This window comes from Pectinophora gossypiella, chromosome 7 (genome assembly GCF_024362695.1).
Source record: "Pectinophora gossypiella chromosome 7, ilPecGoss1.1, whole genome shotgun sequence".
Lineage (NCBI taxonomy): Eukaryota > Metazoa > Arthropoda > Insecta > Lepidoptera > Gelechiidae > Pectinophora > Pectinophora gossypiella.
Window position 1 is genome coordinate 8,896,319 of NC_065410.1, and position 26,871 is coordinate 8,923,189.

General features: G+C 37.1%; 2 protein-coding genes across 4 annotated transcripts; both read left to right on the plus strand.

The window, feature by feature from the left end:
* Positions 1 to 3,522: 3,522 nt before the first annotated feature.
* Positions 3,523 to 12,110, plus strand: LOC126368010 (zinc finger protein 64-like). The gene is made up of 17 exons (XM_050011852.1): positions 3,523 to 3,704; positions 3,822 to 3,937; positions 4,409 to 4,751; positions 4,856 to 4,993; positions 5,854 to 5,982; positions 6,697 to 6,897; positions 7,469 to 7,566; positions 7,901 to 7,968; positions 8,503 to 8,550; positions 9,138 to 9,417; positions 9,498 to 9,583; positions 9,919 to 10,048; positions 10,123 to 10,194; positions 10,449 to 10,605; positions 11,354 to 11,490; positions 11,863 to 11,907; positions 11,988 to 12,110. Exons 1-17 carry the CDS (start codon positions 3,701 to 3,703, stop codon positions 12,048 to 12,050), a joined length of 2,115 nt encoding a protein of 704 aa, XP_049867809.1. The 5' UTR covers positions 3,523 to 3,700; the 3' UTR covers positions 12,051 to 12,110.
* A 796-nt stretch (positions 12,111 to 12,906) lies between these two features.
* On the plus strand, positions 12,907 to 26,856 carry LOC126368061 (galectin-4-like). 3 transcript variants are annotated; one of them, XM_050011934.1, is made up of 7 exons: positions 12,907 to 13,271; positions 19,075 to 19,184; positions 21,373 to 21,516; positions 22,841 to 23,060; positions 24,074 to 24,192; positions 24,494 to 24,698; positions 25,327 to 26,856. In XM_050011934.1, the coding sequence occupies exons 1-7, from the start codon at positions 13,155 to 13,157 to the stop codon at positions 25,510 to 25,512; spliced, it is 1,101 nt and encodes a 366-aa protein (XP_049867891.1). In that variant the 5' UTR covers positions 12,907 to 13,154; the 3' UTR covers positions 25,513 to 26,856. The 3 variants fall into 3 exon arrangements, with proteins under 3 accessions (XP_049867891.1, XP_049867893.1, XP_049867892.1); XM_050011936.1 differs by lacking the exon at positions 12,907 to 13,271 and adding an exon at positions 13,742 to 13,807; XM_050011935.1 differs by lacking the exon at positions 12,907 to 13,271 and adding an exon at positions 13,955 to 14,291.
* Positions 26,857 to 26,871: the final 15 nt, after the last annotated feature.

The following is a 26,871-nucleotide window of genomic DNA, read 5'->3' on the forward strand; positions in this document are numbered from 1 at the left end:
CTCTGTATTCAAATAAATAGCAACGAACTAAAAGTCTACTGTTAATAATTTTACGAATAACGAAAATGATGGTTCTAATAAGTGCTATTTCAACTGTAGGTTTAAAATAGTTCTATTAAAAACTGGATAATATTTACATAAAATACACATGAGTGTATAGTTGAAGTCTTATGAAAATAAATAGTATAGTCGACATGGTGGTTTTTGCGCTGAATCTTATGAATTTTGTGCCTTTTCTGTGCTTCTAGAGAAGCCTTTGTTTTGGCGTATTTTATAGGGAGATATTGATGTTTCATAATAATTATATTAATATCGAACACGAGTAATTGTTTGGAGAAGTCTCAACAGTGTGTTACCGGCATGCTTCTCAAACTAAGCAAGCAAACAAATCTATTTTATGTGCAATTTTCACTAACAGTTAAATCGACCATTATAGACGGCGACATGGCTCACGACCATTACAGAAAGCTCGGTAAAGCGTGGGTCCTCGGTTCATCTTGCGATGGATGCACCTTTGACTAGCCCGATGGGGATTATAATCATGAGCTTTGTATGTAATGTCATTGTTTGCTTCATGGTATAAGAAGACTAGGTATGCTCAATCCTCTGACAAGCCTCCATTGCTAGTCCATTGATGACGTAAGTGTTACTATTCAATTGGTATCTCCAACATTGCAAGGACGTATTATTGAAAATTAAGTACTGTTACTGACTAATGTATTTAATTACTATGATTTGTCACATATATAAAAACCATTAAAACTGTACGTAAATCTTTTACTAAAAGTACAAAATTTCCTTGCAAAGCAAATTAAAAACATTTGACGTGGGTAATTTATTTATTACGATATGGCAACGTAGTTTGGGATGACGTCAGCTGGGGTAACCTTGAAAAGCTAGCTATCAGTTTTCTTATACCATGGTTTGCTTGACGTTTAGAACACCTGTATTGTAAGCAAAAGCGTCGTAAACCGCTTCAATTTGGAATGATAGTTGATATTATTGTTTTATTAAATTTACTGATAGTCTATACGACGTTGTTCTTTCAATTCGATTGATGATGTTATGTGTATTGTTCAAGAATTTATTCAGTTAAGATATGACATTGCTAGAATGGCGCCAGTTAGATTATACCTTGTATGTTTTTTCATTTGTTTTGTAAATTATTTAGTTGATTTTACAGAGCCTTGACGCACGGCGCTACTCGTAGCAATTAATACTTATATTTTTTTTTACATAATGAGGATGTTGAGTATTATTTCGCAGCGATACGATTTCTATATAAGGATACCCAAAATTGTAAGGTGAACACCAATTACTTTAAGGAATGGTCAAAGCCAAAAGTGTAAGAGATAAGGCAGTTTTCATAGATTTTGTATTTAGAATTAAGTATATTTATGTTTCAACTTACTGTATTTAACCTTACGTACACATTTGACTTTGACATAGTATCTATAAGAATTATGACATTATCCGACCGTATTTAGGTAATTATTACGTATTTAATTATTATAATTATCGTTATCCTATACAGACTTCAAACCTGCCAAATATTATGTAAGAGAAAATACACAAGCACAAACGTTCTATTTGAAACTAAGTTAGACTTAGTCAACAAACTTTTTGTCACTTGCAAAAACCTACACGTCCTGCCTAAAACTACTAAATAATCTGTTACCTTACTTGTTACTCGTACTTATAAACAGTTTGATAGAAGATGCACTAGGCCATTACATGTTTATTTAATATTTATATAGCAAACTATCTTAAATAATTATTGTTGCTGCAGACACCAACTTAATTTTAATTTCGTTTGTAACATCTAAAACTAGCTATCTCTGTCTTGCACTCGTCGTAAGTAAAGGATGGGACTATTTTCTGAGCTGTCACTAAAAATATAAGTTTTGTCTGCCTGAATCGACACCATTATTTGCATACCACACAATAGGTACATGTCGGTAGAATTTCATAATAAAATAAGTCCACAAAATCACATAGCCACGTTAATGTATTTTTGTATTTTCTTTTTGAGTAAAGCGAGTCTCAATATTAGATTTAATCGTCATAAAACGAAAGCTTTATTAGTTTAGGTCGTTGTAATCGTGTTTACTTGTAAAAGTCTTATTTTCACAGACATACAGTGAAACTTGTGCCTCAATGAAAAACATGAATGTCAATAATATTTTGTTTATGCTCTAATATTCCGGTTTCTTTCTTGAAAATAATATTAAGCATTGTGTTTTCCACTAACATTTAATTTAACAATTGATAAACACGTTTATATTTTTGAACCATTTTTTTAGTTCTATTAAATCGAAAGGGAAGCATATATTCCATTTTTACATATTTAGTTTTGTATTTAGGTAATTTTATTTATAGTGGTTTGTGTCACATTTAGATTTAGTGGCTTCAGTTTATAAGGAAAATTATCTAAGGTTTTACCCACCACTCATACTTAGCGTACTTTATTTATTCTATATCGTTGTCTTCGTTCTACGTACGAATATAAATAAGAATATTCTTTTTTATTGATGACCAAAGCATTACTGTTGACCGCCATAGATTTGGAGTTTGGATTATAGTTTTCATTAACGATATTTTCGTTTACTGTATAATTTTTCTTACAAGTTTTGTAAGTATTTTATTAATTATAGCGACATTCCAATAATTAAAATATTTACCAAAGTAATTGATGTGTGACTTTCATTTCGTTTATCCCAATGTGCTTGTACAAAAAGTTACTCTATGGGGCTTACCTACCAGTAGCAGTCGGTTCTAGAACAAATGCAGACTGGTCCTCCACATACTCCAATTTTTTTCATAGAGGATGATTTGACGCCTTTCCGACGAGGTCTGCAATGACAGTGGAATGTATGGGCAGTCTGAACAAACTAGGTACCTTCAATTCCGTAACACTAGATTGGATTGACGAACTCGTGAAAGAAGAATTATACGTCGCCTTCCAGAGCTAACAAAAGTACCTCAACTCAAGATTAACATCTTTACATAATATAGCTTTACCAACTAAAGCCAAGAGTTCATTTCTTGTAATGTTGGAGATAATGAGATCGACAACAATGACGATTTTTGTAATTCGCCGCCGCCACATGCGCAATAGGTAAATTATAACAAAACACAAACAGTGCAAGTCATTTGTGTTCAGAATACTAGGTAATTTAAAGCATTTATGACGTATGAAATAACATAGTTGAGAGCAATGATGGTTAACCAAATTATACATCAATGGATTGGAGAATAACATTCATATTTATTTAAAAATATTGTTTTATTTATTAAACAAATAATAACACAATCCTCCTTTTTCTTCGGCGCAGCTGGGTAAATTAAGTCAGTTCTCGTTCACGAATGAAACGAACGAATTTGTTTTGACCAAGTTTTGACGAAACGAACATTCACTATTTTGACAATTTCGTTTTTTTAGCTCGTTTTGGAAATCGACTGAGAAAATAGAAAGTTGAAGGCTTAGAAAAATGCAAAGGAAAAATGGAAAATTTCTGTTTCACTCTAACATAAAACTTGTCGTATGAAAACTAAAAAACGTTTTCTACCGGTTTCGGGTTTTCAGCGAAAATTGTGATGTTTATGTAAATAAATTAGTTTCAACTACCTTATGTTATTTATTTAGGTTTAATCGGTGTAATAACTTCACTGAAGTGCGTTATGTTTAAATTAGTGAACAATGGGTAAGTAAATTAGTCCAATTTGTTATAAATTAATCTTTCGATGGTTGTACTGTGATCATAATATTTGTTTTGATGCCAATATTCTGTTTTACCATGTTTCACGTTTAAATTTTGTAGATGAACACAACAGTAACCCAATCTTGCAGCCTTCAGCTTCGTCTGGGACAGCGAATTTATTTTTACTGCAGCTAGGTTCCACTTCAGAAGCTATACCTTTGCACCTGTTTATTAACGTAAGTTCTGCTACCGATATTAATGGCAATTGTTATATGAAATAGAATACTTACAAATTACAACACATAATATAGGAGAACTAGATAGTTCTGCCTATCACAGTTGTGTAAACTAGGTACCTATGTTACTGCTTGTTACCAAGTAGGACTTGTACCTGAGCTTGAAAGCGGTTAAGATATAAGAACTTGAATCCAACGTTATACATTCTGATTTCCTATCGGTCCTTATAATTGCTACCATAATTGTATAACAGTATCGACCTTAAGCACTTTCAAGCCCCGCATGGACCTTTATTTTGTTGAATATTTATCTCTTTTCATCTCAGGTCTTCTTGGACATTCTCCACCTAAAATTTTCATGAAATAATTTAATTTTATGTACCTACCTACATGTTGTAGAGTTCTTTGTCTGCATTAAATATCCCACCTAGCTAAATAGAATTATGAATATTATATTATTTCCAATTGCAGGAAGTAGAATGTGGAAATAAGCAATATTTTTTACCATTACTGAACACAAAGCAGAATGAGTCTCAACAACGGTTAATTGAAAAGAAAACATTCAAAGATAATACGATTGGAACCAGCAATGGACAAGTAATGGAAAATGAAATAATAGCATACCCGAGCACATGTAAAGTCACAGAACCGAATGAAAATATATTGCTATCAACCGTAAAACCATCTGCAGTTGAAGTTACATCACCACAAATTCAAAATAATAGACATTCCCCAGAGAGAAAAATAAAAACCGTACTGAGAGAAGGACACAGTAGTGGGAACCCAAAAGGATGCAACCAGGTCCAAAGTTTAGGTACCTAATACACTATTTGATCACTTGTTTATTGTTTCGATCTTTCATTCATTTTTTGCCATTTATCTTATTTTATTTATATCTCTCAAAATTCACTGTTCCAGCCTTTAGTACCCACATTCCAGACCGTGTGGTGCCACCTAGGGCCATAGCGGTACTACCACTAGCACTTCAATTACGTCGTAACTGTATATCTCCTCGACGCTCATTACCGCCATGTGTCCGCTTTGGACCGGTTCAAGGTAAATTATTTCGTAGATTTCTTATGAACCTTTCAAATATAGATTTTTTTTTTTTTTTTTTTTTTTTTTCATTTTTGTGCCCAAACATGCGATCGGTCGACTGACCATAAGCAGTTTTGATGGTTTGGTTTTATTAACATGCAGGACAGGCCCCCTCATTAGAAGGCTGCCTTCATTAAGGTGCTACTGTATGTTATCCCATATGTGCGTCCTTTTGAGGCGTCTCATATAGTGGTTGTCACTTAAACTCCGGGCCAGTTTGTTTTGGTGATGAGTAATTCGATCTCTGTATAGCCTTGTAGTTGTGGCAATTTCTTGCTTAACTGTCCTCATTCCAAGGTACTCGTGTAGTTCGTCCATGCGAGTGAACCAAGGTGCTTGCGCTATTGATTTGAGCACTCCGTTTTGGAAGCGTTGTAGTATTTCCATATTTGATGTTTTTGCAGCACCCCACAACTGAATGCCGTAAGTCCATACTGGTTTCAGTACCGCTTTGTACACCAGTATTTTATTTTCGACGGAGAGCCGTGATCTTCTGCCCAGGAGCCACTTCAATGTCCTAAATCGGTGGTTACATTCATCACGTTTCTTTTGGATATGTGTTTTCCAAGTCAAATATAGATAATGTATGTGTTTATTATTTTATATTACTGTGGGACTGTTATGGGGTGGTTTAGGAGATAATGACTGTGGTTGTGACTAGACTAGACACCCTGTATATGTATGGGCTTTGGGCAGCCTAGCCCATTTAAGGCTTTACAGTCTTTTATTGATGTGTCTTATTGTTATAAATATAGAATTGCCTCAAATAGTATTCACTACATCTTCAGAAATTCTTCAATAACTCCCTTATTTTTCAGGTGTCACAAATAGAATATTCCCAGCGGAGGCTGACGAGTTGATGATGGAGGCAGCTGTTGCTAAAATTGCCATATTTTTGTTGAGAAGAGATGAGGAATCTGTAGTTCACATTGATGTCTCTGATATGGGTTTGTTCATTTTTATTCAGAGATTTTCAACATCATGTTGACAACATGCATACATACATAAACGCCTATTTCCCACCGGGGTAAGCAGAGACTATAGAATTCCATTTGCTTCGATCCTGACACACTTCTCTTGCTTCCTCCACATTCATCAATCGCTTCATACACGCACGCCGGTTCAGAGTAGATCGTACTAAATCTTTTCTAAGGACATCTCCAATTTGGTCAATGTAAGTCTTTCTTGGACTTCCTCTGCCAGCCCTACCATCAACTTTCGCTTTATATACCGCTTTCGCAATTCTATTATCCTTGATCCGCTCTATGTGTCCAAACCAACCTAACATTCCCTTCAAAAGATCAAGATTTTCAAAATAACCTGTTTTCCAATCAATGCAAGACATAGGTAATTGATTCATCTCTTTCATGTCGTGATTTATACGTGTATGTTATCTAGGTGGACAAAATAGGCAGGTTGTCTATTTATTCCTTCCGACACACAATACTGAAAATGTCTGTTATATGATCCTGAAAATGTTCAATGTTTACTTGTATTGGCAGAAAGTTATTACCCAACTGCGGCAAAGCAAAAAGGAGGGTTATGTATTTGACTGCGAAACCATAGTCAATCTGTCCTAAACGAAATATTTTCTTGTTTAATACATTTTAGAGTGTGATTTTTCTTTAGTCAGGTTTTAGTTTTTATTTTATATTTTGTAGAAAGATCAAACTGGCTAAGTCTTCTACCACTCGGTGACGAATGCACGGCGAATGTATGGATATATGAGGAGGATAATGAATTATACGGTGTGACGACACAGGCCATAGCCCCGCGGACACCAATGGCTCTCGGGTATTGTAAGAAGTATGCAGAGAAACACAAGCTGCCGCCAGGACAACCAGTGTTGGACCTCGAAGAAGGTGAGTATGCCAAACACGTTGGAGCTTCTCTTCTTCTGGTGCCCCTTCAGTGGACCTTTAAGGAATACCACCATGTACAGTCATGAGCAATATAATGTACCCACTTTAGGACTCTGTCGCACTAACATATTTGACATTTAGTGAGATTTACAGTTCAATTTGTCAAAAAAGTTAATGTGACATGGTACCAAATTGTATACATATTAATGCTCGTGACCGTATGTGTGGAGCTTCTCCCTGAGTAAAAATATATGAGATGTATAAATTACAGTTATTGTCAATTTTCTGCCATGTTACATTTAATGTCTAACCATTTATACAATAAAAAAACATAAAAACATTTTTAAAACATTTCGCAACAGTACAAACGGGCGGCCTTATTGTATACACTTCATTGCTTCGAAATACAAAGGAAATATACACTTATTTATCCTTACATAAAGCACTACATTACTTACATAGGTGAGCTTATCCCTAATTGGGATTTCATCCAGCTAAACTTGGACAACCTGAAGAAACAAATGTCGCAGCATATACCGGTGTATTTAGTAACAGTGTGTTTTTTTTTTAGCATTGTCAGCCAGTCCCAAACAATGGTGGTGTTACGAATGTCGGCAAGCATTCGGATCTGTTGGGTTGCTTCAACGTCACCAAAATATATGCCATAAGGTAATGCAATAAGTTACCTTTTTAATTTTGTAGTATAGGAATATGCAAATGATAGTTTTATACTTCCAAACCAGCGACTGCTGCGAAAATTGATCGCTTATTCAGTCCATTATGGTCTTTAGTGCACCCTCTGTGGTAATTTGCTAACTTCATCGCAAGATTATCTAAGTACCCGCACCTCACCGCGCTTTCTGTTAAACCAGCGTCGACGTTAATTTGTTAAAGCATATTTTTGAATACATTTCAAAAAATGTTTACTTTATCTCTTACTCATTTAGTTATTATTTTACTACAACATAACAATATTATTATGTTTTTTGTTACATATTTATAGGACGAACAACCTACACGTCGAAAGTACAGGTGTTCATATTGTTCACGGACGTTTTCAAGACTGTTTACGTAAGTAAATTTATAGTAGTTCTAAAAGAATGAAAAATTAGTTTCATAATGTGTACTTTACATGCATATAAGTACATAAACTCACACCCATTATCCTTAATGCAGCTCTGTTACAAGTAGTCAAAGACAACTTGCAGCCAATGTTGATACGAAGTCCTAAAATGATGAAGAACTTTACGGTGACAAGGGTTGGTCCCTTTATTTCGCCTATAACAATTGTCTATTATATTAGAAAGAACAAAATCCTTCTGTCAGATTTTACGACATGCCCGAGAACTCCATCAGCTGAACGTGTTTCATGTTTTTTATTCTCCCCCAGTCCAGCATAACAGCTTAGAATTGTAGCAGTATCATTGTATAGTCTACATACATACGCCTATTTCCCACCAGGGTAATCGAGAGACTATGGAACTCCATTTCTTTCGATCCTGCCATACTTCTCTTGCGAAGTTTACTGTATAGTAGTAGTTTATGTATGTATGTGTATGTTTGTGTGTGTTTGTTTGTGTAGTTTAATGTTTTTTTACATTTCAGATTAAAAAGACATATGACGAGATTTTGCACTAACAAAACTGAAAAAATGTAAGTACTCTAAATAATGTTTTCTGCTTTATTTAAAAATTTATTAGGAATAGAGATGTGCCGTTACCGGAAGTGTTCCCGTTGTAAAAAACTTTTTAATAGTAAGGATCATCATCATTATCAGCCGTACGACGCCCACTGTTGGGCATAGGCCTCACCCAAGAATCTCCACGACGATTGGTCCTGCGCTGCCCGCATCCAGCGGCTTCCCGCGACCTTCACCAGATCGTCGGTCCACCTTGTAGCGGGCCTACCCACTGAGCGTCGTCCGACACGTGGTCGCCAAGAATACTAGCTGCTTTTTTACTGGCAAATTGTTCTCTCTTGTACTCTGTTCCTATCTGCTAGGTAATAAATAGGTTAAATTACATGTAAAAGTGTTTTTTGTCTGTTGGCAAACCTAATAAAATAAATAAATAAATAAAGCTCTTTTTAGGTACATAACTTTGCGCTTTTTTTTACTGCCGGGGATGTTCTCAAAGTGGGATCACAGCGAGGAACGGCACTTCACTAATTAATATGTCACTATTATAACGTGGTTCGGCGCTAAAGTTAGTCTGTTTTAAAACATGCTTTTTATGTTTTAGGAACTCTAGTATTGCGGAACAGTCTGAAGCAAAGGCGAAAATCGATGATATTGACTTTAACCAAAGTACGGAAGACAACAGAATACCCTCGGATGAAAGTTTTCAGAACTACACAACTGGTCTCGACTTCTCTACAAACCTTTTCGACACGGATCGTATGCCCAATCTAGATATGTCCGGCAGTTCTAGATCGGAGAGTGATTTTTTACCTTATCCTCTCGGGATAAAGTTGGAAAATAATATGGAGGAATCCCTTTCTACACTAGAGACTGATGTTAAAGTAAGCTATGTTGTTTTATACATATTATTAGTGTCGATTCTAACCCGACGAAGAAAATTTAACTTTTTATTGCGTTACAGAGCAAAGTCAAAAATGAGGAGATATTTGTATCATGTGTACATTGTAATCAAATTATTTCAAAGGCAAAAAAACGTCGGCATATAAGGTAAGAATACTATAAAATATAACGGCCTATTCTGGCCTCTTGTAAAAAACAAAGATTAAAGATAAACTGGGTTTAAAATTATGAATGTGCACCACGGAAGAAGTCAATTGATTTTAATGAGTACCTAATTGACATATCATAATAATTCTATGCAGAGTCTGTGATAGTAGCTCAGCTGCCGTGGGGCTTCTTTCGTGACACGGACTATATTTAAACCTAAAATACTAAAAGATAAACTATCTTTTAAAAGACTAAAAGATAAACTATATTTTATCTTCGTTTTGTAACAACACCTCTAACGTCATGTGTTGTATTTACGTACTCTTTATTTACAGAGAGTGCCCATCACGGCGTTTCGAATGTGAGTGTGGACAGATATTCCGAAAGAAAGATAGTCTCGCTCAACACATCTTTTTAGAACACAAAGATAGAACTTCAAACTCTTCTGAAAGTGTGAACCAAAAGGTGCTTATTTTAGCCAGTCTTAAGTCATCTTCAATTACCACTACGTAATTGACTAAAAAACTCATTTTTTACAGATTAAAGAGGAGCCAAAGGACCATAGTAGAGAAACACCCTATAAATGTGAAGAGTGTAGAGTATATTTTAAGGTAACATTACTAAATTATTTCACACGAACCCTCATTTGATAATAAGATGATCCGTGCTTCGGAAGGCACGTTAAACAAGTAGCCCCGGCTACTATTACCTTAATTATGTGGTTCTACTTGAGCCATATCGGGAGTCTTTAGACTATTAAAGCCGACGGAAAATTCCATTTGATATTAACTCAGAATTATGAGCGGAATCATCCCCCTTAGTATTCAGTACGGTGTCACTAACACCTAATATATTGTTGTTGTAGCGTCGCGGTATGCTAGTGAACCACCTATGGCGCGTGCACAACACGGTGGGCGCAGTACCGCTAGAGAAGCGCGTGCGCTTCTATCCGTGCACTTTGTGCCCCAACATATACCGCACGGCTGCCAAGCGGGATCGACACGTGCAGGTGCATCATCCAGGTAACACTCCATTATTATTTTATAAAAAGAAATTATACTCCTTGACTATAATCGACTTCGTAGCGTCACGGGTTTGAATCCCGGCTCTGGCTGTAAACCACTGAATTTGACTATTGAGTTTAAATTAATGTTTGAATCATATACGTAGATAATATCAGGTGTGTCGCGAAATGCGAGGAAATACAAGGTGCTTAAAGCTCTCTGTGTCACGCAGAGGCGGCAAAAGGCGTTCAGAGCCGTGAGTTCTGCACACGTATGCTCACGTCCACACAGCCACCGGGGCGCGACGCGACACAATTTCTTATACAATCCTGCACCTCGAATCGCAACACTCGCAGGCTCTTTGTGAATAGAGATTTATTGAAGAAGACGCTTGTGGGTTTTAGGGTCACTCATTTTACGACGCCATTTCTTGATTATTCCACGTGCCTAATAATCCTCATATTATGAAGATGAGTTTATTGCTACAATAAATAATATACCGTTTAATATACTAAGTGCACGTACGGTCACGAGTACTAATATGTATACACTTTGAAACCACGTCACATTAACTTTTTTGACAAATTAAACCGTAAGTCTCATTAAATGTCATATATGTATTATGATAGTGCGACAGGGTTCTAAAGTGCGTACATGACAATCCTACATCTATTGTTAGCATATCGTGTATAAATGTTATTGTAATGTTGCGTTCTCTACTAATAAATATTGTCTTTCTTTTTTCTTTCTATATAACTTGAAACAGGCGCAGAATTAATCCGAGCGCCACCAATAGAGGGTGAACGTCGGTCGTACGAGCCGGCCCGCTGTCCCGCCTGTCCACGCCAGTACAACACGCGCGCGAAAATGCTGCAACATCTACGAGCGCAACATCCACACTTGGTAATACATATCTTCGACATACGTATACAGGGTTTTAGTGACATCATAATGAAAACTTTGAGGGATGAAACGGAAAATAATAAAAAAAAAACAAAATATTATATGAATTTTCCGACAGGAAAATCCACTTGATATCAATTCAGAATTGTGGTCTGAATCATCCTCCTCAGTATTTGTTACGATGTCACTAACACTATGTATATAAATCAATTGTTATTCGTTTGTCTCGCTAAAACTCGAGAACGGCTGGTTTTGAAATGTTTGTTGTAGTCCAGGGAAGGTATACGGTGAGTGTTAGCGAAAACTGCATAATTTAATAACTCATTGGTGTTGTATTATTTGTGCATTTTTAATTCATTTATTTTGTTCCAGGCTATGCCAGCGAGAACTAAAACGCAAATGAAATCACCTATCAAGGTCAGTGATTTTCATATCAGTTTTAGTGAGTTATTTATAATCTGCTTATCAAAACAGAAAGTTATTTCTATTTTTTACAGAACAAATCTCCGAAATCGTCATTCTACGACACAGTGACACAACCACCACTAAGTTTTGATTGATATAATTTGATTGATAATTTCAGTTTTGAAACTTTTACGCTTAATAAAATTTTGACTTTAGTTAGACTTTGATTCCGTGAAAAAAATCACGTAAGTACATAACCTTTTCAATAACTATGTATTACTTACACCGTTTGATTATTATACAACACAAAACACTCCAATCTTCCTCGACTTTATCCTCAGTGGAGGCCACCTCAGATTTTCCTCAAACTTAACTCGAGTAAAGCATGACGTCATTCATTTCGTATTATTTTGTTGGCAGTATTGATATTCTCGACTCTAGTAAATGTCAATTAAAATACAAAAATTCTCAGCTGAGGCCGAGTGGAGGGATAGTCGAATCATAGAACGGGTGTTAGTATATATGCCATGAGCCATGTCAGGAGCCTTTGGCTTAATAGTAACCCTGACACCAGGGTTGATGGGGTTGGTAATCCACCTCGCAACCATAACCATAGAAGTATCTGTGGGTACTACAAATGCCCGAAGCAAAAATGCTTTTCTGTCTGCTCTGTGGTTCACTTTCACAGGATTTTTACATGGTTTTGGGAGGAGTTTGCTTACTAAACTTTTTAAAAAATATTCAGAAGGTATATTGAAGTTTACTAATAAATAGAAAACAACGTATTGTACGGGCAACAACCCGGCTTTCGAATGTTCCTAAAGCAAGTTACAAATTGTGCTCTTCCAATAAACAATACCTCATTTAAAACTGGTATCAATCGAGATATCCTGTCCCATAATCGGCTATGTAAATCAGTTAGACAAATATTACATCCTCCCCATATGTGATGCTACGTCCCTTTCTCTCGCCTGCTTATCAGTAATGAGAGACAAGAACGACAAAACGGTTCAAATGTCAGTGTCCCCTTCACATTACATCTGCAGTGCAGTGTTTCGTTTTCGTGCAATTTTTTTTCGCAACAGTCGACAATATCTATTAGGTACTTCTATATCTGAGTGTACAAACAGTTCATATACCCCTACAGCTACAGACATGAGTTGATAATGGTTTATCGCACCTGATGCAAAAACATACGTCGTTGTTTAATACAGCGAATCAATAGAAGTTATGTTTTAATTGAATTAAACAGTGAGGGAATGCCGGTGAATGGATCATGTGTCAGTTGTTTGAAGATGGAATACGGTGTGGAAGAGGGCATCCCGAGAGAATTCCTCGAATACGACTTCGTAGCTCAAGATGCTCTGGAGTTTGAGGTTAGTATCGATACAAACGATTTACGCTTACGCGATTGTAAACAAAGGAAACATCTGTTCTGTTTTCACTATTATTTCCTTATATAGAATACCTACCTATCGTAACAAAATTCAAAATATACTGAGGCGGTTTCAGCATATCTATCAATCACGTATTTAGACTAGAACCTTATTTATTACGTATTAAGTTTAAGCTCAAATCACGATAAACTTTAATGACACTTGACTCTTGAACACTGTATTCGAGTGGGACGTTTTTTTTTATATACCACTATTTGTTACGGTATTCCGCTTTCTAACGGTGCCAAACCCAGGTAGGTTGTGCCTTTTGTGCTCTCAGTGCTCTCTGTATGTTTAGTGGTCGCATACGGCATCTGGCACCACATAACATCGACTGCTAAAACCGGTTGTGAATATTTATTGCGACCTTAATTTGTTGATTATCTACTTACCTATACTGACGGAAAAGTTAACTACTTAGTAAGATGTTAAGTTGTATACCAGTGGCTACTTGTGACCGTAGTGTCCCTGGCATGGTAAGTCTCCAGCTATTTCCACTTAGACTAAAACAAGGCCATCTGTCGATGAACCTGGTTAGTGCTAACAAACTATGCACATAATGTGGCTTAGCTAACTACAAGGCAAACTTGGTAGTACAGTGGCGCACCGATAGATAGCACAGTTCCCTCGTATTTGCGATGCTCGCTGGTCGCGTGTAGGTAGTATGAGTTGATCGGGGCTTTCGACTCCGGCTACACACAAAACATAACAAAACGAATTCGTTGCCTACGTAAAGTTTCCCGAGCGACCAGGCGCGAGCGGATATTTTAGTGAAAATGCTAACTGACTCGCGGAGCTGACGTGCGGTGGTTCCAGTGAATGTTGCGATTTACAAGTGGTTAATATTTAATCGGCATGGTTTGCGGCGATAGATGCGGCTGCGGTGCGTTTTGCCGGCGGCTGTTTTGCCGCGCGCGCCCTCCCGAGAGTGACACAGAAGTGACAGCCCCAGTTACCTTGGTAATTGTTTTGAAGCACTCAAATGCACCTCTGAGAATGAACATACCTACATCTACATACCTATAAGTCTTATGTTTAATGTGTAAATAACACAATGTTATAAATTAGCGTTATGCTTTTATCTGTCGCACGAATAGACGTTAGAATTCAATTAAAAATACCCTTTATTTCACAATACCAGATTCAAATGTTTGTTTACGATAGGTAGTTAGTTAACTTTCAGTTATTTACTTCGAATAATCATAATCACACATAAATGATAGAATATTTACAATGTAAAAACGTCCTCTATTGTAAGTAGGTAACATTGACACGTCCATAAGGAAAACAATACATTTGTTTTATCAATTTACAATGACTAAAGAGTTATTTTTATTTACTACGCTAATACAAAATAATAATTGGCTGCTTAAAACTATAAATGATAAGATTATTGATAGTTACCATTATGTGTACGCGTGTAGGTAATGGTACCTATTTACCTACAAATACCTACCAAGGTAGGTACCTAACAATAAGACGTTCATTCATTACACATTATACCTACCTCCCAACATTCCATACGGAAAATGAATCATCAAATCCAACACACCTTTTTATAATAGACAATCAAAAAGTTGTATTGTTAGCATCAATATTAAACAACAGGCATCACAAAAAATGCGTGTGATTTAAATACTTCCCGATTTTAGCTGAAAGCTACTCAGGCCTACCACGGTGTGATTTATTTTTTGTTACACGCCGCGATGCCGAATTTTATTTTCAGTGTGAAGGCTAGTGCTAAAGACAGTTGATGTCATTCCAATTTTTATTCTGAAATGTGGTCGATGCCGCATTGTTATCGTTGGCGAATACCTGATTACTTCTGAGACATTTTTCACGGTAATTTTCACAATGACGCTGCGCTAGCCGTTTATTAGCGAAGTGCGGGATGCGTTATTCAGTATTTATACTGCATATTGTAGTTTGAAATCTCTCGGCGTCTGTCTATCTTTAGTCCGCCGAAATGATATGCCCCATCGCATCTATTGCACCTACTTCTGTTCCATTTACTGATTTATACAGTAAATATTACTAATCGACTAAAGATAATAATACGTCTGCCTTCAGGGATGCCCGCGTGATGCTATGTTATATTTATGTTGTTAAAGATAACGATTGAAAAGACGTCGAATCAATAAACTACAATTTTCTTACAATTAACTTATTTCTGAACATACTACTGGAAGTAAGGATCTGATCTCATAATACTACAAGTGCATTATAACACAACAGTATCGCCGTCAGCTATGCTTGAGGCCCATATAATAGGCGAAGCCAGCGCTGTGTTAACTAGGCAGATATCCTGAAAGCCACGAATAACACGCTTTTTATAAAACTACAGAAATACTAATATTATTCCGGTAGTACCTAGGTATTGATTAGACAAATTATAGAACTCCATGAGGTCGACAACGGCTCCGGCATTCGCCAGCCGCTATTGATTGTACTTCGTCACGCAACCTCCAGGGAACTTGTCTGGCACTGCCTAGTTAGTAGCCTGCTTTTCAATTACTTCTGTATGAAATTTTATACTTATATGCTTCCACGCTTACTTTTTCTGGGTAGACAGAAAGGGTGGATTAGAAAACTAGTTACCTACTCACGCACGCTTCATAAATCTTCGCACAGACAGCAGTAGGTATTAGAAACGATAAACACTAATTCTTATAGGTACTTACTAAAAATTTTCCGATTTGCTAAAACACTATCAAAATCGACTGACGCAAATAATAGCGATTGATTATATACGAGCTCTACTTATTACAAATATACTATGAGCGATGTAAGAAAACACCGCCAGAATATGTAAAAACTACAAAGACATGAATTTTATTCAACAAAACACAGCAGTCGAGCTGTGGGCTCCATACCTACCTCTCCTTAGTTGACCCCACACCTCACCCTTCTAGATGACAAAATTGTTTGTTTATATTTAGTGTCTTGATTCAATGTAGTTTTCGCTCGTGGATACATCATTTAACATTGTTTTTGCATCAATGTCCGTGTTTTTTCGCACAATGATGACGCAAAGAGTTAAATTTTATGTAACAAACATGGTTTGTTGGGATCAAAGACGAAAATTAAAAAATATAAACGCTTTATTCATCAAGAGTTCTGTACGTCAAAGAAGGACTACCTTAATGCGAAGATTTGAAATAACACATTGGTTTATTGGTTGTTTTACCATAGCTAGTTATTGGTATAATGTTCAACCGCTTTTCATTTATGTTCTAAGTTTGATCTGATGCACTTTATTATACCAAGTGGTAAGTTTCCAGCTCATCACTATTATAATATATTCACAAACAAGTATGAAACACGTAATCTTTGTCAACATCACTAATTAAATACATTTGCTCATACAATATTAGGTACTTAAGTATTTCAAGTCGTTATAAAAGGCACTTTGTTTACCAGTTTCAACTTTTCAAGTTATCGACATTCTTTCCGTGAATGATTTGGAATTCAGATCACTAGTCGACAGTGCCATGCAGTGCTTATTAAATAAACCCTGGCACCAATTAAAGTTAGACTGCCTCGATGACCTCAGACTGGAGGTGATTCAATGTCCGTACCTATAAGGCGTAGAATTCGTGCTCAGTGTTATGAATCTTAATTTGTATATTACAATGTAGGCAAGGAGACTATCGCTGACTTTTATCAGTAAAGCCAATATACGAACGTGCATTACGAATAATTATACCACAACCCAAAATGCATCATGTATTTAGGTGTTAGTGTTCATATTTAACTACATTTTATCTACCTAACCACGAACTAGTGTTATTCGACCTTATTAGTTATGTGTAAGTATGTAGGTACTTTCTTACACATTTTAACATAGTCACAATGTACATTCATAATTATACATACAGTTTAGAACCATGTCGGTGTCGCATTTACTGATTTGACATTGTAAGTGCATTCAATTTGTCAAATAAGTTAATACGAGACGGTTCTAAAGTGGGCTACATGTTGTTCGTGCTGAGCTACTTCGTATGAATACGCCATACTTATGACGACCGCCTTGCTTGTTAGCTAACTCTTAACAATATTAGCTTAGGTCAAAGAAACACTGGTATAAGGTATCTGGTATTACTCACGCCTGTACATAGTTTATGTTTGCATTGCCTGTCGTATACAAGAGATAAGATAGTAGATTGACCGCGAGTTTAAACATTCTGAAGATAACACCGAGAAGTATCGAAGTCCCTAAATTATAACATTTATTGGCTATACGGAAAATTGCTATTTTAGGATTTTAGTTTCCTTAAACTATCACACCTATCACGCTTGTCTAACGGAAACCTCAGCGAGGTGTGGGTGCTTAGTTCATCTTGTGATAGATGTTGGTACAATAAGCTGCAAAAGTGCAATCAGTTTCTTGCAAAGTAATAAATTAACTGGTTGCACTTAAGACCTCCTGGTTACACGTCGTTTCTTAATAGACAAAAACACCTACAAAAATATAAATTGTATAATTATGACACAAACAATTCGCTGGGCTCAGTGACAGAACTTTTGCTCGTTGATTGTACCTCTTTGTCTTTCTACCTCATTGAGATATAGTCGTGAGCTTAAGTTAAACTATTAATCCCTGCAATCATCGTAACCGACCCTAAGACGTAGGTATTTAATATATCAGATATGGAATAGTGCATTCGGCTTCTATGGGTCGATAGAAAATGTACTATTATGCCCTAGATGCACACGCGATGTTTGGAATCACCTCAGTCAGACAATTTTAGTAGAAAGAAAGAAACGTTTATTATAACCCCCAATGCTTTCCCATTGCCTATTAAGGCACATTCTATTGAACCAATATTTTAATGTTAGGTACCAGTAACCTAACGCGGGATTCGAACCTGTAACCTTAACGCAAACTGCTTACTTGACCGCGACCGTGATGAGTTCTTGACTGTGTTACTAGACCATGAAATCGCGATGATAGATGTTTGTAAGACTGGAATCTTAAATCTACAAACAGATAAGTATCTAATCATATTGATCTTTCTATAATTGAACGATACCTTAGAAGGTACCAAATAATACCTTCCAACTAAACATTGCGTGTTGATATAAAAGAGTCTAGTAACCTACCTGACTAGCCCTTTCGAGTGACAGTCACGCTTGCATAGTGTTATTCCATATTCTATGCTTGCGTGAAACATGCGTGAAAAGTTATATACGTACATAAGTAGGTAGGTACACACAACTGTGATAACAATGGGCGCGTTAGCTACAACTTCACTTTTACGACTTTTTACTCAACTCCTTATATTGAACACCACATAATCGCCTTTTTGAAAAAACACATTTGCACGTGAGTTTTGTAAACAAAACCTCTATTGCGACACGCTAGTTTCTACCCAGGTAACAATTCAAAATTTGTGGTCTCAATTTTTACCCGGATTGACATTAATTGAAGAAATCGAGGTTTCGTTAAAATAAAATCTAAGAATGAATCTAGAATGTGTTTATTTTTCAAAAAGGCGGTGACGGGTTTGCTACAATACTTATACTTACTTAGGTAATTAGTTTAAAATTGTAGCTAAATGATTAAAAAGCTGTTCACACTCACTAATCTAAGAGCCACGCTCTTGTAGGTGTAGCATTCTTCATGCTTCTTTTTGGGGAAAATAGGGCAGTGACTTTTCTCTTGCCTAAATAAAAGAAAAATGTTTTTAAAGAACAGATTAAAATGGCGGGAACTGTATGTACTGTTTTTTTGTTTTTTCAGCTTCAACTGGCAGAGGCACGAGACGTGAAGTTTACACAGCCGCTTTTGGAGCCTCTGTCTATTGGGTCACATATTGTTTGTACCGGCACTCCCTGTGAAGACATACCATGGTAAATATGCTACGTAGGTACCTTAGCACCATTTTCGGTTGCTGGGTTCATGACCAATATCTGTTATTTAATAAATCAAATTCAATTGAGTTTCGCAGATATATCTTCCTAGGTAATGTAGGTAGGTACTTAAGAAGTATCATAAATCTTGTCGTACAGGCTTAATACGTCTAAGTCTAGGTCATCCAGCACGTTAAACCTATTGGATCAAACTAATCGAAAACTTACAAATGCGCGAATTAGACAAAGAAAGTAATTAGGTACAGTTTTATTGATTTTATGAATCAAACTAACTAAATGTTTACTGACTTACCTTTAGTACTGGTACTAATGAATGACTCAAAATTTTAATGATGCGATCCGTCGCCGCGGTACTGATATAATTATTTACCTTGATATTAGCTGGTAGAAAATAAACGAGAGGTCGCTTACCGAGGTGACAACAACGTAGCGTAGTATAAAACAAAAATATCAGCTACCTAATTATAAACGGTATTCAGGAAAGCGAATGGGATAAAGTAGCGACTCTTTGCGCCAGATGTCGGAATTAATGTTCGATTCATTCTATTTTCAGAATGAATGATCGAAGCGCGTAAACTAGAAGAGTATACGGCTCATAGGATGTATTAAATCGTAAATCATGGAATAAAATTATAAATACATCGCAATGTACGAAATTGACCGCGTTTAAAATCTTTTTTCTTTGAGCTCCGCACTCTTTTTTACGATCAATTAAACACTGTCTAACTACTCGCAATTAGAGCATAATTTACAAAACACATGAACAAAATGAATGGACTAACAAGGCCATGGTTGAACTTATATTAGCACTAAATAGTAACTAGGTAATTATCCAACAGTATAGATCTTTGGGAAATAAAATCTAAGTACTTTAAGAGGACGCTTTGTCTGTGACAGACGGTAATTAAATAGTTACGGGCTAAGGACTGTTGCCAATTTCTGGACACTCTGAAAATGTTCATAAGTAGTTCCTGATGGCAAGAGTTGTCGATGACTTTGTGGAAAATAATCGCAGTTGTCGAGATATTGGTACGTACATGCGATGAAGGGTTAAAGTATTAGTAAAGTAAGCGATGCGAGTTGCACACATTTTTACGTAAGGCGTTGCAAGTTGCGCAACATAAAGACGTATGTGTGTCAACAGGTAACACATTTTTGTTGTTTAGGAAATGTACTTGTTGTAACGTTGTGACGTAGTTAACGATTCACCCCGTCCCATTTGAAAATCGAACACGAGATACCTACTGTTACATAATAAAAATAATGACACGGCCTCCCCTCAATCAACTAGAAGGGGGGGATCGACACTACTCGTCTCCCTAGCGCTAACCTGTTTTCACAGGGTGCTGTCTGACCTTCCATCCCGCGAAGGGAAAGCCAGCCCAATATAGGTTAGGTCATATACCTCCAAAATGCATGTCCCGAATGTGGGTTTCCTCACGATGTTTTTCTTCACCGCTAAGCACGTGATAATCATTTATGATCCAAACATGAATTCGAAAACAAATTCGAAAATCATTGGTTTAGGATTCGAACCTGCGACCTCAAAGTGAGAGTCACGCGTTGTACCAACTGGGCTACACTACTGCTACGGTTATTTTAGTAGTAATAACAAATTTAATACCTACCGGGTATATTTCACGATGTTATAAATAGTAAGAATTTTCAGTAGTTACTATGAAATACCTGTAATTACATGTATGCGCATATCTGTGGTTCTCTCTATTATATTCTTCTTTTATCGTAAGGGTTGTGAGGTGGCTTACCAACCCCATCAACCTTGGTGTCAGGGTTACCATTGACCCACCAAAGGCCCCTGACATGGCTTATGTAATGACTACTAACTTACATCAGTAAGTAGTAACCGGGATCAACGACTTAACACGCCTTCCAAAGCACGGATCAACTTACTTTCGGACAATCAGGTGATCAGCTTGTAATGATCAAGGCTAAGGCAATTGCTAGGTAAGCGTGATCCACCTTAGACCACATCGTCACATACCATCAGATGAGATTGTGGTCAAACGCAAGCCTGGTTTATTGAAAAAAAAGTGCGAAGTACACTAGGGATCACAAAGTGATTTTTGTGATATGTCCCCACCGCGATTTGAACGCGGGACAACGGAGGCCGTTACATTATCAACTGTGTATGATATCCTTGTTCCAGGTTTGCGATAAACATAGGATTTGGAGACGACAACGCTCCTACAGATATCGCAGTTCACTTCAACGTACGCATGCCGCAGTGTTACGTCGTGCGGAACACGAAACGACAAAACAAATGGGGGCACGAGGAAACTACTGCGTTTAGGTAGGTACCCATTATACATACACCAACATAGGGCAGAGTCTCTCTCCCTTTCTTCCACACCTCTCTATCTTGGTTTATCTTCAACTTATCAAGTGCGCATCCAACTCGTCACAAGCACCTTTTCCACAGTCGGGTACATCGTCTCTTGATATTCGGAACCCATATATTTCTTCTATCATGTAGGTTGTGAGGTGGATGACCTCATCAACCCTGGTGTCAGAGTTATTATTGAACCGCCAAAGGCATGGCTCATGTAACGACTACGTATTTACATTAGGAAGTAGTAATCGGGACTAACAGCTTAACGTGCCCTCCGAAGCACGGGTCATCTTACTTTCGGACATTCAAGTGATCAGACTGTAACTAAACTAGGGATCACAGAGATTTTTGTGATATGTCCTCACCGGGATTCGCACCCGGGACCTTTAAAATACCCGCTACTAAGTACAGTTCCTTTGTAAAGGTGAATGATACTCATTCGTAAACGAGAAGGACTGAAGGTAAAATAAAGGTTACTCCACCGCGCTGCTCCACAGAGGATTGGTTGAGATTTTTGCACTAACAGCTTGGCAGTGTATATCTCAAGGGCGAAATCCTGTTCAAATCGGTTCATCTGTTTGGGATCTGTGATTCGACAATCAAACACACTTTTAACGTATAACCTATTTCCGATTCTTGTTTCTCATGTCATAATCCACGTTTCATACAAAACAAAATAATAAACAATAGCTTAAATAAACACATACCACAATTATATGTAGCATTTTCAATTTGCCTACATATTAAAAACTACCAGCTATTATTAGCAAAGGCAAGAGACCCAACGGACTGTAAACGAAGTGTCTTCACAAAAAGGGAAATGAGAATAAATTGAAGGATAAAGGTCATATGTCGCGCCCTGAATGACGTTAGATTGACCTCATTGGGAGCTTTATTGACGTAGGAGGGATCATTTGCGAGGCATTGACCTTAATTGACACTCGTAATTAAGCCGCAAATCACATGCTATTTAAATGTTTACCTAAGACTTTATTGGAACTATATAGGTCGTAAGAGGCGTAGCGACCCGTATCCGAGTATTTGATACGTATTATTAGAACCTACTATTTTGCTTTGGATTTTTCCTGCTGCAATGATTTACTATGAAGGAAAAGAAAGAAGACTATATTTAATATTATGTAATTGAATGGCATTGATAACTACAAAATAGGTTAAACAGCAGGTGAAATGTTCCTTACCCATTTCAGTAATGGAAAGAAGCGCGTCATAAAGATTTGTTTCAAACACAACCCTATTAAAAAATCTGAACTAATTTTTATTTCAGGTTATTCCCATTCAAACTAGGCCGTCTATTTACGATAGAGGTCCTAGTAGATGAGAAGGAAACTCTTTGGGCAGTAGATGGGGAGCACTACTGTTCCTTCGAGCACAGAAATCCCTCACCACTTAACGCCACGTGGGTGCAGGTTTCCGGCGTCCGAGACGCCACGCTGACTATAAAGAAGACTGATATATACCCCACTTTAGCGCCTGCGTTAGTTGAGGTAAGAAACATCACACTAACACAGACACACACACAGACACAACACACAACACAGAGTATAACTCTCATGTATAATAATACACGATTATAGAGTAGGTAAATAAACTTATTAGTCTTCAATTCGAGACTCGAGTCGATTTTCAAGACACGGTTAATATTGGTCTTATAAGTCATGAGTCTTTCAAGTTTTACGAAGTCTTGTGAGTTTATGATGTCAGTAACACGTTGAATATGTAACTAGTTATAAGGATATAAATTTACTATTTTTTTTCCCTCATTTAAGTACCTAATTATAACTCTTCTTCAAAAGTCTTCTTAGTAATAAAAATGTTTTCGTTTCTATTCGAGTTGAAACTCAAGAAGCGCATTTTGACTTCTTTGAGCAAAATTTTTAAGGTGTGGTTTCTTATAAATTTTTATATCAGAGTTATGCAACTTCCTTCCCTGGCAAAATGCCCGGAAATGGATAGTTCCAGTTTGGCAAAAAAGCTGAAATTAAATTAGGGAACGAACTGCTTTGCCTAATTGACTTTGGTATATAAAGTATACTGAATACTCCTAAATTATTTTCTGATTTATACGTAGTGCATGAGTTGATTAGTAAATTATGCTGCCGTAAGCGAAAAACGAAGCAATTTCCTACCTAAATCTCTTATGGTGGTACTAATAAAGATCATGTCAATGTGACAGTTCTTATATAAAAACAGGGACTTGAGTATGATCTTGAGGGTAGTCTCAGCTGAGATTAGTTTATTAAAACCACCCTTAGAATAAGTAGGTAGGATAAAGGTAGGGTTACTACATAATAATCGTGCATATTACAACTACTTGAACCCCTCTCCCAATATGTATTAATCTGTCTTATTAATTACATAATAACTACTACCACTACGGCAACACATCACGTTGGTATAGTATGGTGTAACAGAAAGCTCATCTTTAGTTCATCTTGCAATACTCCTGAGCTTATGTTCTATTGTTAGGTATTAAATAAGATGTTGTGGTTGTTTTCAGGTGCCTCTAAGGTCCGCATTAGACGCTCCAGCGGAGAATGAACCCAGCTGGCGACCGAATGTCATCGCCACCATATCTAAAGGAATACCTGAAGGACATCAAATTGTTGTACATGGAAGGTAAAAGTCAACAATCGTTATAATCACAATAGTGTAATCTACCACCTACATACGTGTTATGGTACATGATAAACGTATCTACAAATCCTTGCCGGGACGACAGCCAACTCACACCAAGTTTATTTTTCTTTTGACGTGACTTATTGTTATAGATTTGCCACAAATGGCATTAGCTTCTAGCGCTCTCACCCACTGTGCGCGGACCCATAGTACCTACTTGGAAGGTTGAGATTATTCTTAAATGTTCGTACGTATTGCGACCAAGGTGCGACCGGTCTAAAGCAAATTTATTGGTCCCCAGACTCCGTCCAATGCTGCACTCGTTCGTGATAGACCTAATGGACAGCGCGCGCGAGTGGCCGCTTCCGAATGTCCTCGCTCACGTGAACGTGCGTGCCTACGACGAGTCGCAGCGAGACAGGCAGCTGGTCGTGCTGAACGCGTGGTTCGGGGGCTGGGGGCTAGAACGCCGACAGAGAACAGCTAGACTCGTGCCTGGTACTAATGTGAGTTTTATAGTCATTGATCCGTGCAAGTTGCACTCTTCCGTGCCCTTTCAGCGTGACAGGCAGCTGGTTCTAACGGCGATAGCTAACCGCCAAGTTCGTGTCTGGTGCTCAGGTGACTTTTTAATCATTGATCCGTGTAATGCTGTACTCGTCCTCGTGTACTTGCGACTTACGTGTAGCTGTTGCATGCGCACCACGTGTGCGTACGTTGTTATAGTGCAGAAGCGCCAATGCGCCGTGAAACTTTTAATATAAACAATAATATAATTAGACATATAAAAAAAACTTAGGTGTAAACAATATAAAAACATATTTAATTTTCACACATCATTCATCATCTCGCAGAACCTCATACACTCGCGACACACATACCTACGTCCACTCACTCACAAACAGATCACACTCTGGTGCTGATGCAAGGAGTGCATTAAGCACGTGCACGGCACGGAGGAGTGGCGAGTGTGTGCGCGCCGCCGACATGGCCAGCAGCGGGTGGCTGGTTGTGGGTGCTGTGTGTGTCATATCAGAAGCTTGGAGTTTTCGTTCTCCCGTTCCTCAACTCGCTTGTTACTGACTTACTTATATAGAAAGTCAATTGCACTTATAAAAAATATTTTTTCAACAGGCGACCTTCAGAATCGTCCGCGGTGGCGGCGAGTGGGCGGTGTACGCGGACGACATGCTCATAGGCGAGTTGGAGCACCGCGCCGCGCCCGAGGGTGTCAAGGCGGTGCGGATACGAGGCGACCTCTACCCTGACACAGTGTACCTCTGTCCAGCTACCTCCTCACCTGTCAAAGAAGACTGCTAGTCTACCAGTGGCGTCTTAATACCGCGGTTTTCAAACAATAGGCGCAGTGAATGTTGTCACACGTACGGCCATTGGTCGAAGCCCCGCAATTACTTAGCACTGCAAATAGTCGATATAAAAACCACAGGTTAAAAATAAGCTTACAGCGCCCCCATATAATATGACCCTAACGGATTTTTAATGGGTAAAAGCCTGTTGGGTTTTTATATTCCTGTTCAAACTTTAAAAAGAGAAAACTGGAAAAATACCTATCGTCTTCCTTCCAACTTCTTGTGTTCAGTAAAATCGGATGTTATCTCCTTTATTCTAACAGCTAGCTAATAGGTGACATTTAACTGCTCATCATCATGGAGATTTCATTCTAAAAACATAACTAAAAACGAAGAATTTGATAGTGTTTTTTTTTTCTACCAAGATCTGTTGTCTATTACTTCTAATTTCATTAGACTATTCTGTAACATTGTACTTAGTCATGACTTAATCCTGATGTCCTAGAAATAAGCAGACTGGTAAAAAAGTGTAGATATTGATTTGAGCTTGAGAATATACATTTTTGTAACACTGTTAGTAAATATATCAGTGTTGCCAATGGAAGAACTCACATTTTACTCTTTTTTGCCTCTATGCATAACAATTTGATGTGCTTGTGATATTTGTATTTGAATCTACCAAATGATCTATTTGATAAAATGTAATATGTTATTTTTTTATAAAAGTAAACTTTGATTGACAATAATGGTAACATATATTACGCGAGTTACTTGTTGATTCCCATTTTAAAAACGGGATAACGTGTTACTGAAAATCAAACTTTAACGCATGGCCTTTGGTGTTGGTTCATATAACGCAATGCGTGCTCATGCTACGAGGGTTGTTGAGAAGTAGTTACTTGTTTCATTTTCTAGAGGTAAAAATACGGAATGCTGGACATCTTAGGATAGGAATTTTCTCTAGCGCTATTGCGTAAATTAAGTTAATTAATTTTATTTTTGCACATTTTTCTAATAAAAAGTTTCAAACAAAGTTTTCTAGGCTAATTTATCTCTATTTTTAATATACAAACACTACATTTTATTTTTATATTTAAGTGTAAATGAATGATTTTGTTATGTACCTATCCTACATTATTATTGTAAAGTATAAAATATTATAGGTATATTGTTCGCTTGTTTTGAAACTGATAACATGACTTCTAACTCGACTATAGTTTTCTTTATTAGGTATTCGCAAAATAATAAACGGCCTAGGTTATGTTATTACAATTATAATCATTGTGAATATTTGCTATAACTAATTCTCACCAATTCACAGCGTTCAAAAATATATGTATAGTTGTTAATATAAGTTCGTTTTATTTTT

Excerpts from the sequence above, each read along its gene's own strand:
- LOC126368010 (XM_050011852.1), top strand. Across the intron at positions 6,898-7,468 it reads AGTGTTGGACCTCGAAGAAG|CATTGTCAGCCAGTCCCAAA; the intron begins GTGAGTATGCCA and ends TTTTTTTTTTAG. Across the intron at positions 10,606-11,353 it reads CGTGCAGGTGCATCATCCAG|GCGCAGAATTAATCCGAGCG; the intron begins GTAACACTCCAT and ends AACTTGAAACAG.
- LOC126368061 (XM_050011934.1), top strand. The coding sequence starts at position 13,155 with ATGCCGGTGAATGGATCATGTGTCAGTTGTTTGAAGATGGAATACGGT. Across the intron at positions 19,185-21,372 it reads CCCTGTGAAGACATACCATG|GTTTGCGATAAACATAGGAT; the intron begins GTAAATATGCTA and ends TCCTTGTTCCAG. Across the intron at positions 23,061-24,073 it reads TAGCGCCTGCGTTAGTTGAG|GTGCCTCTAAGGTCCGCATT; the intron begins GTAAGAAACATC and ends GGTTGTTTTCAG.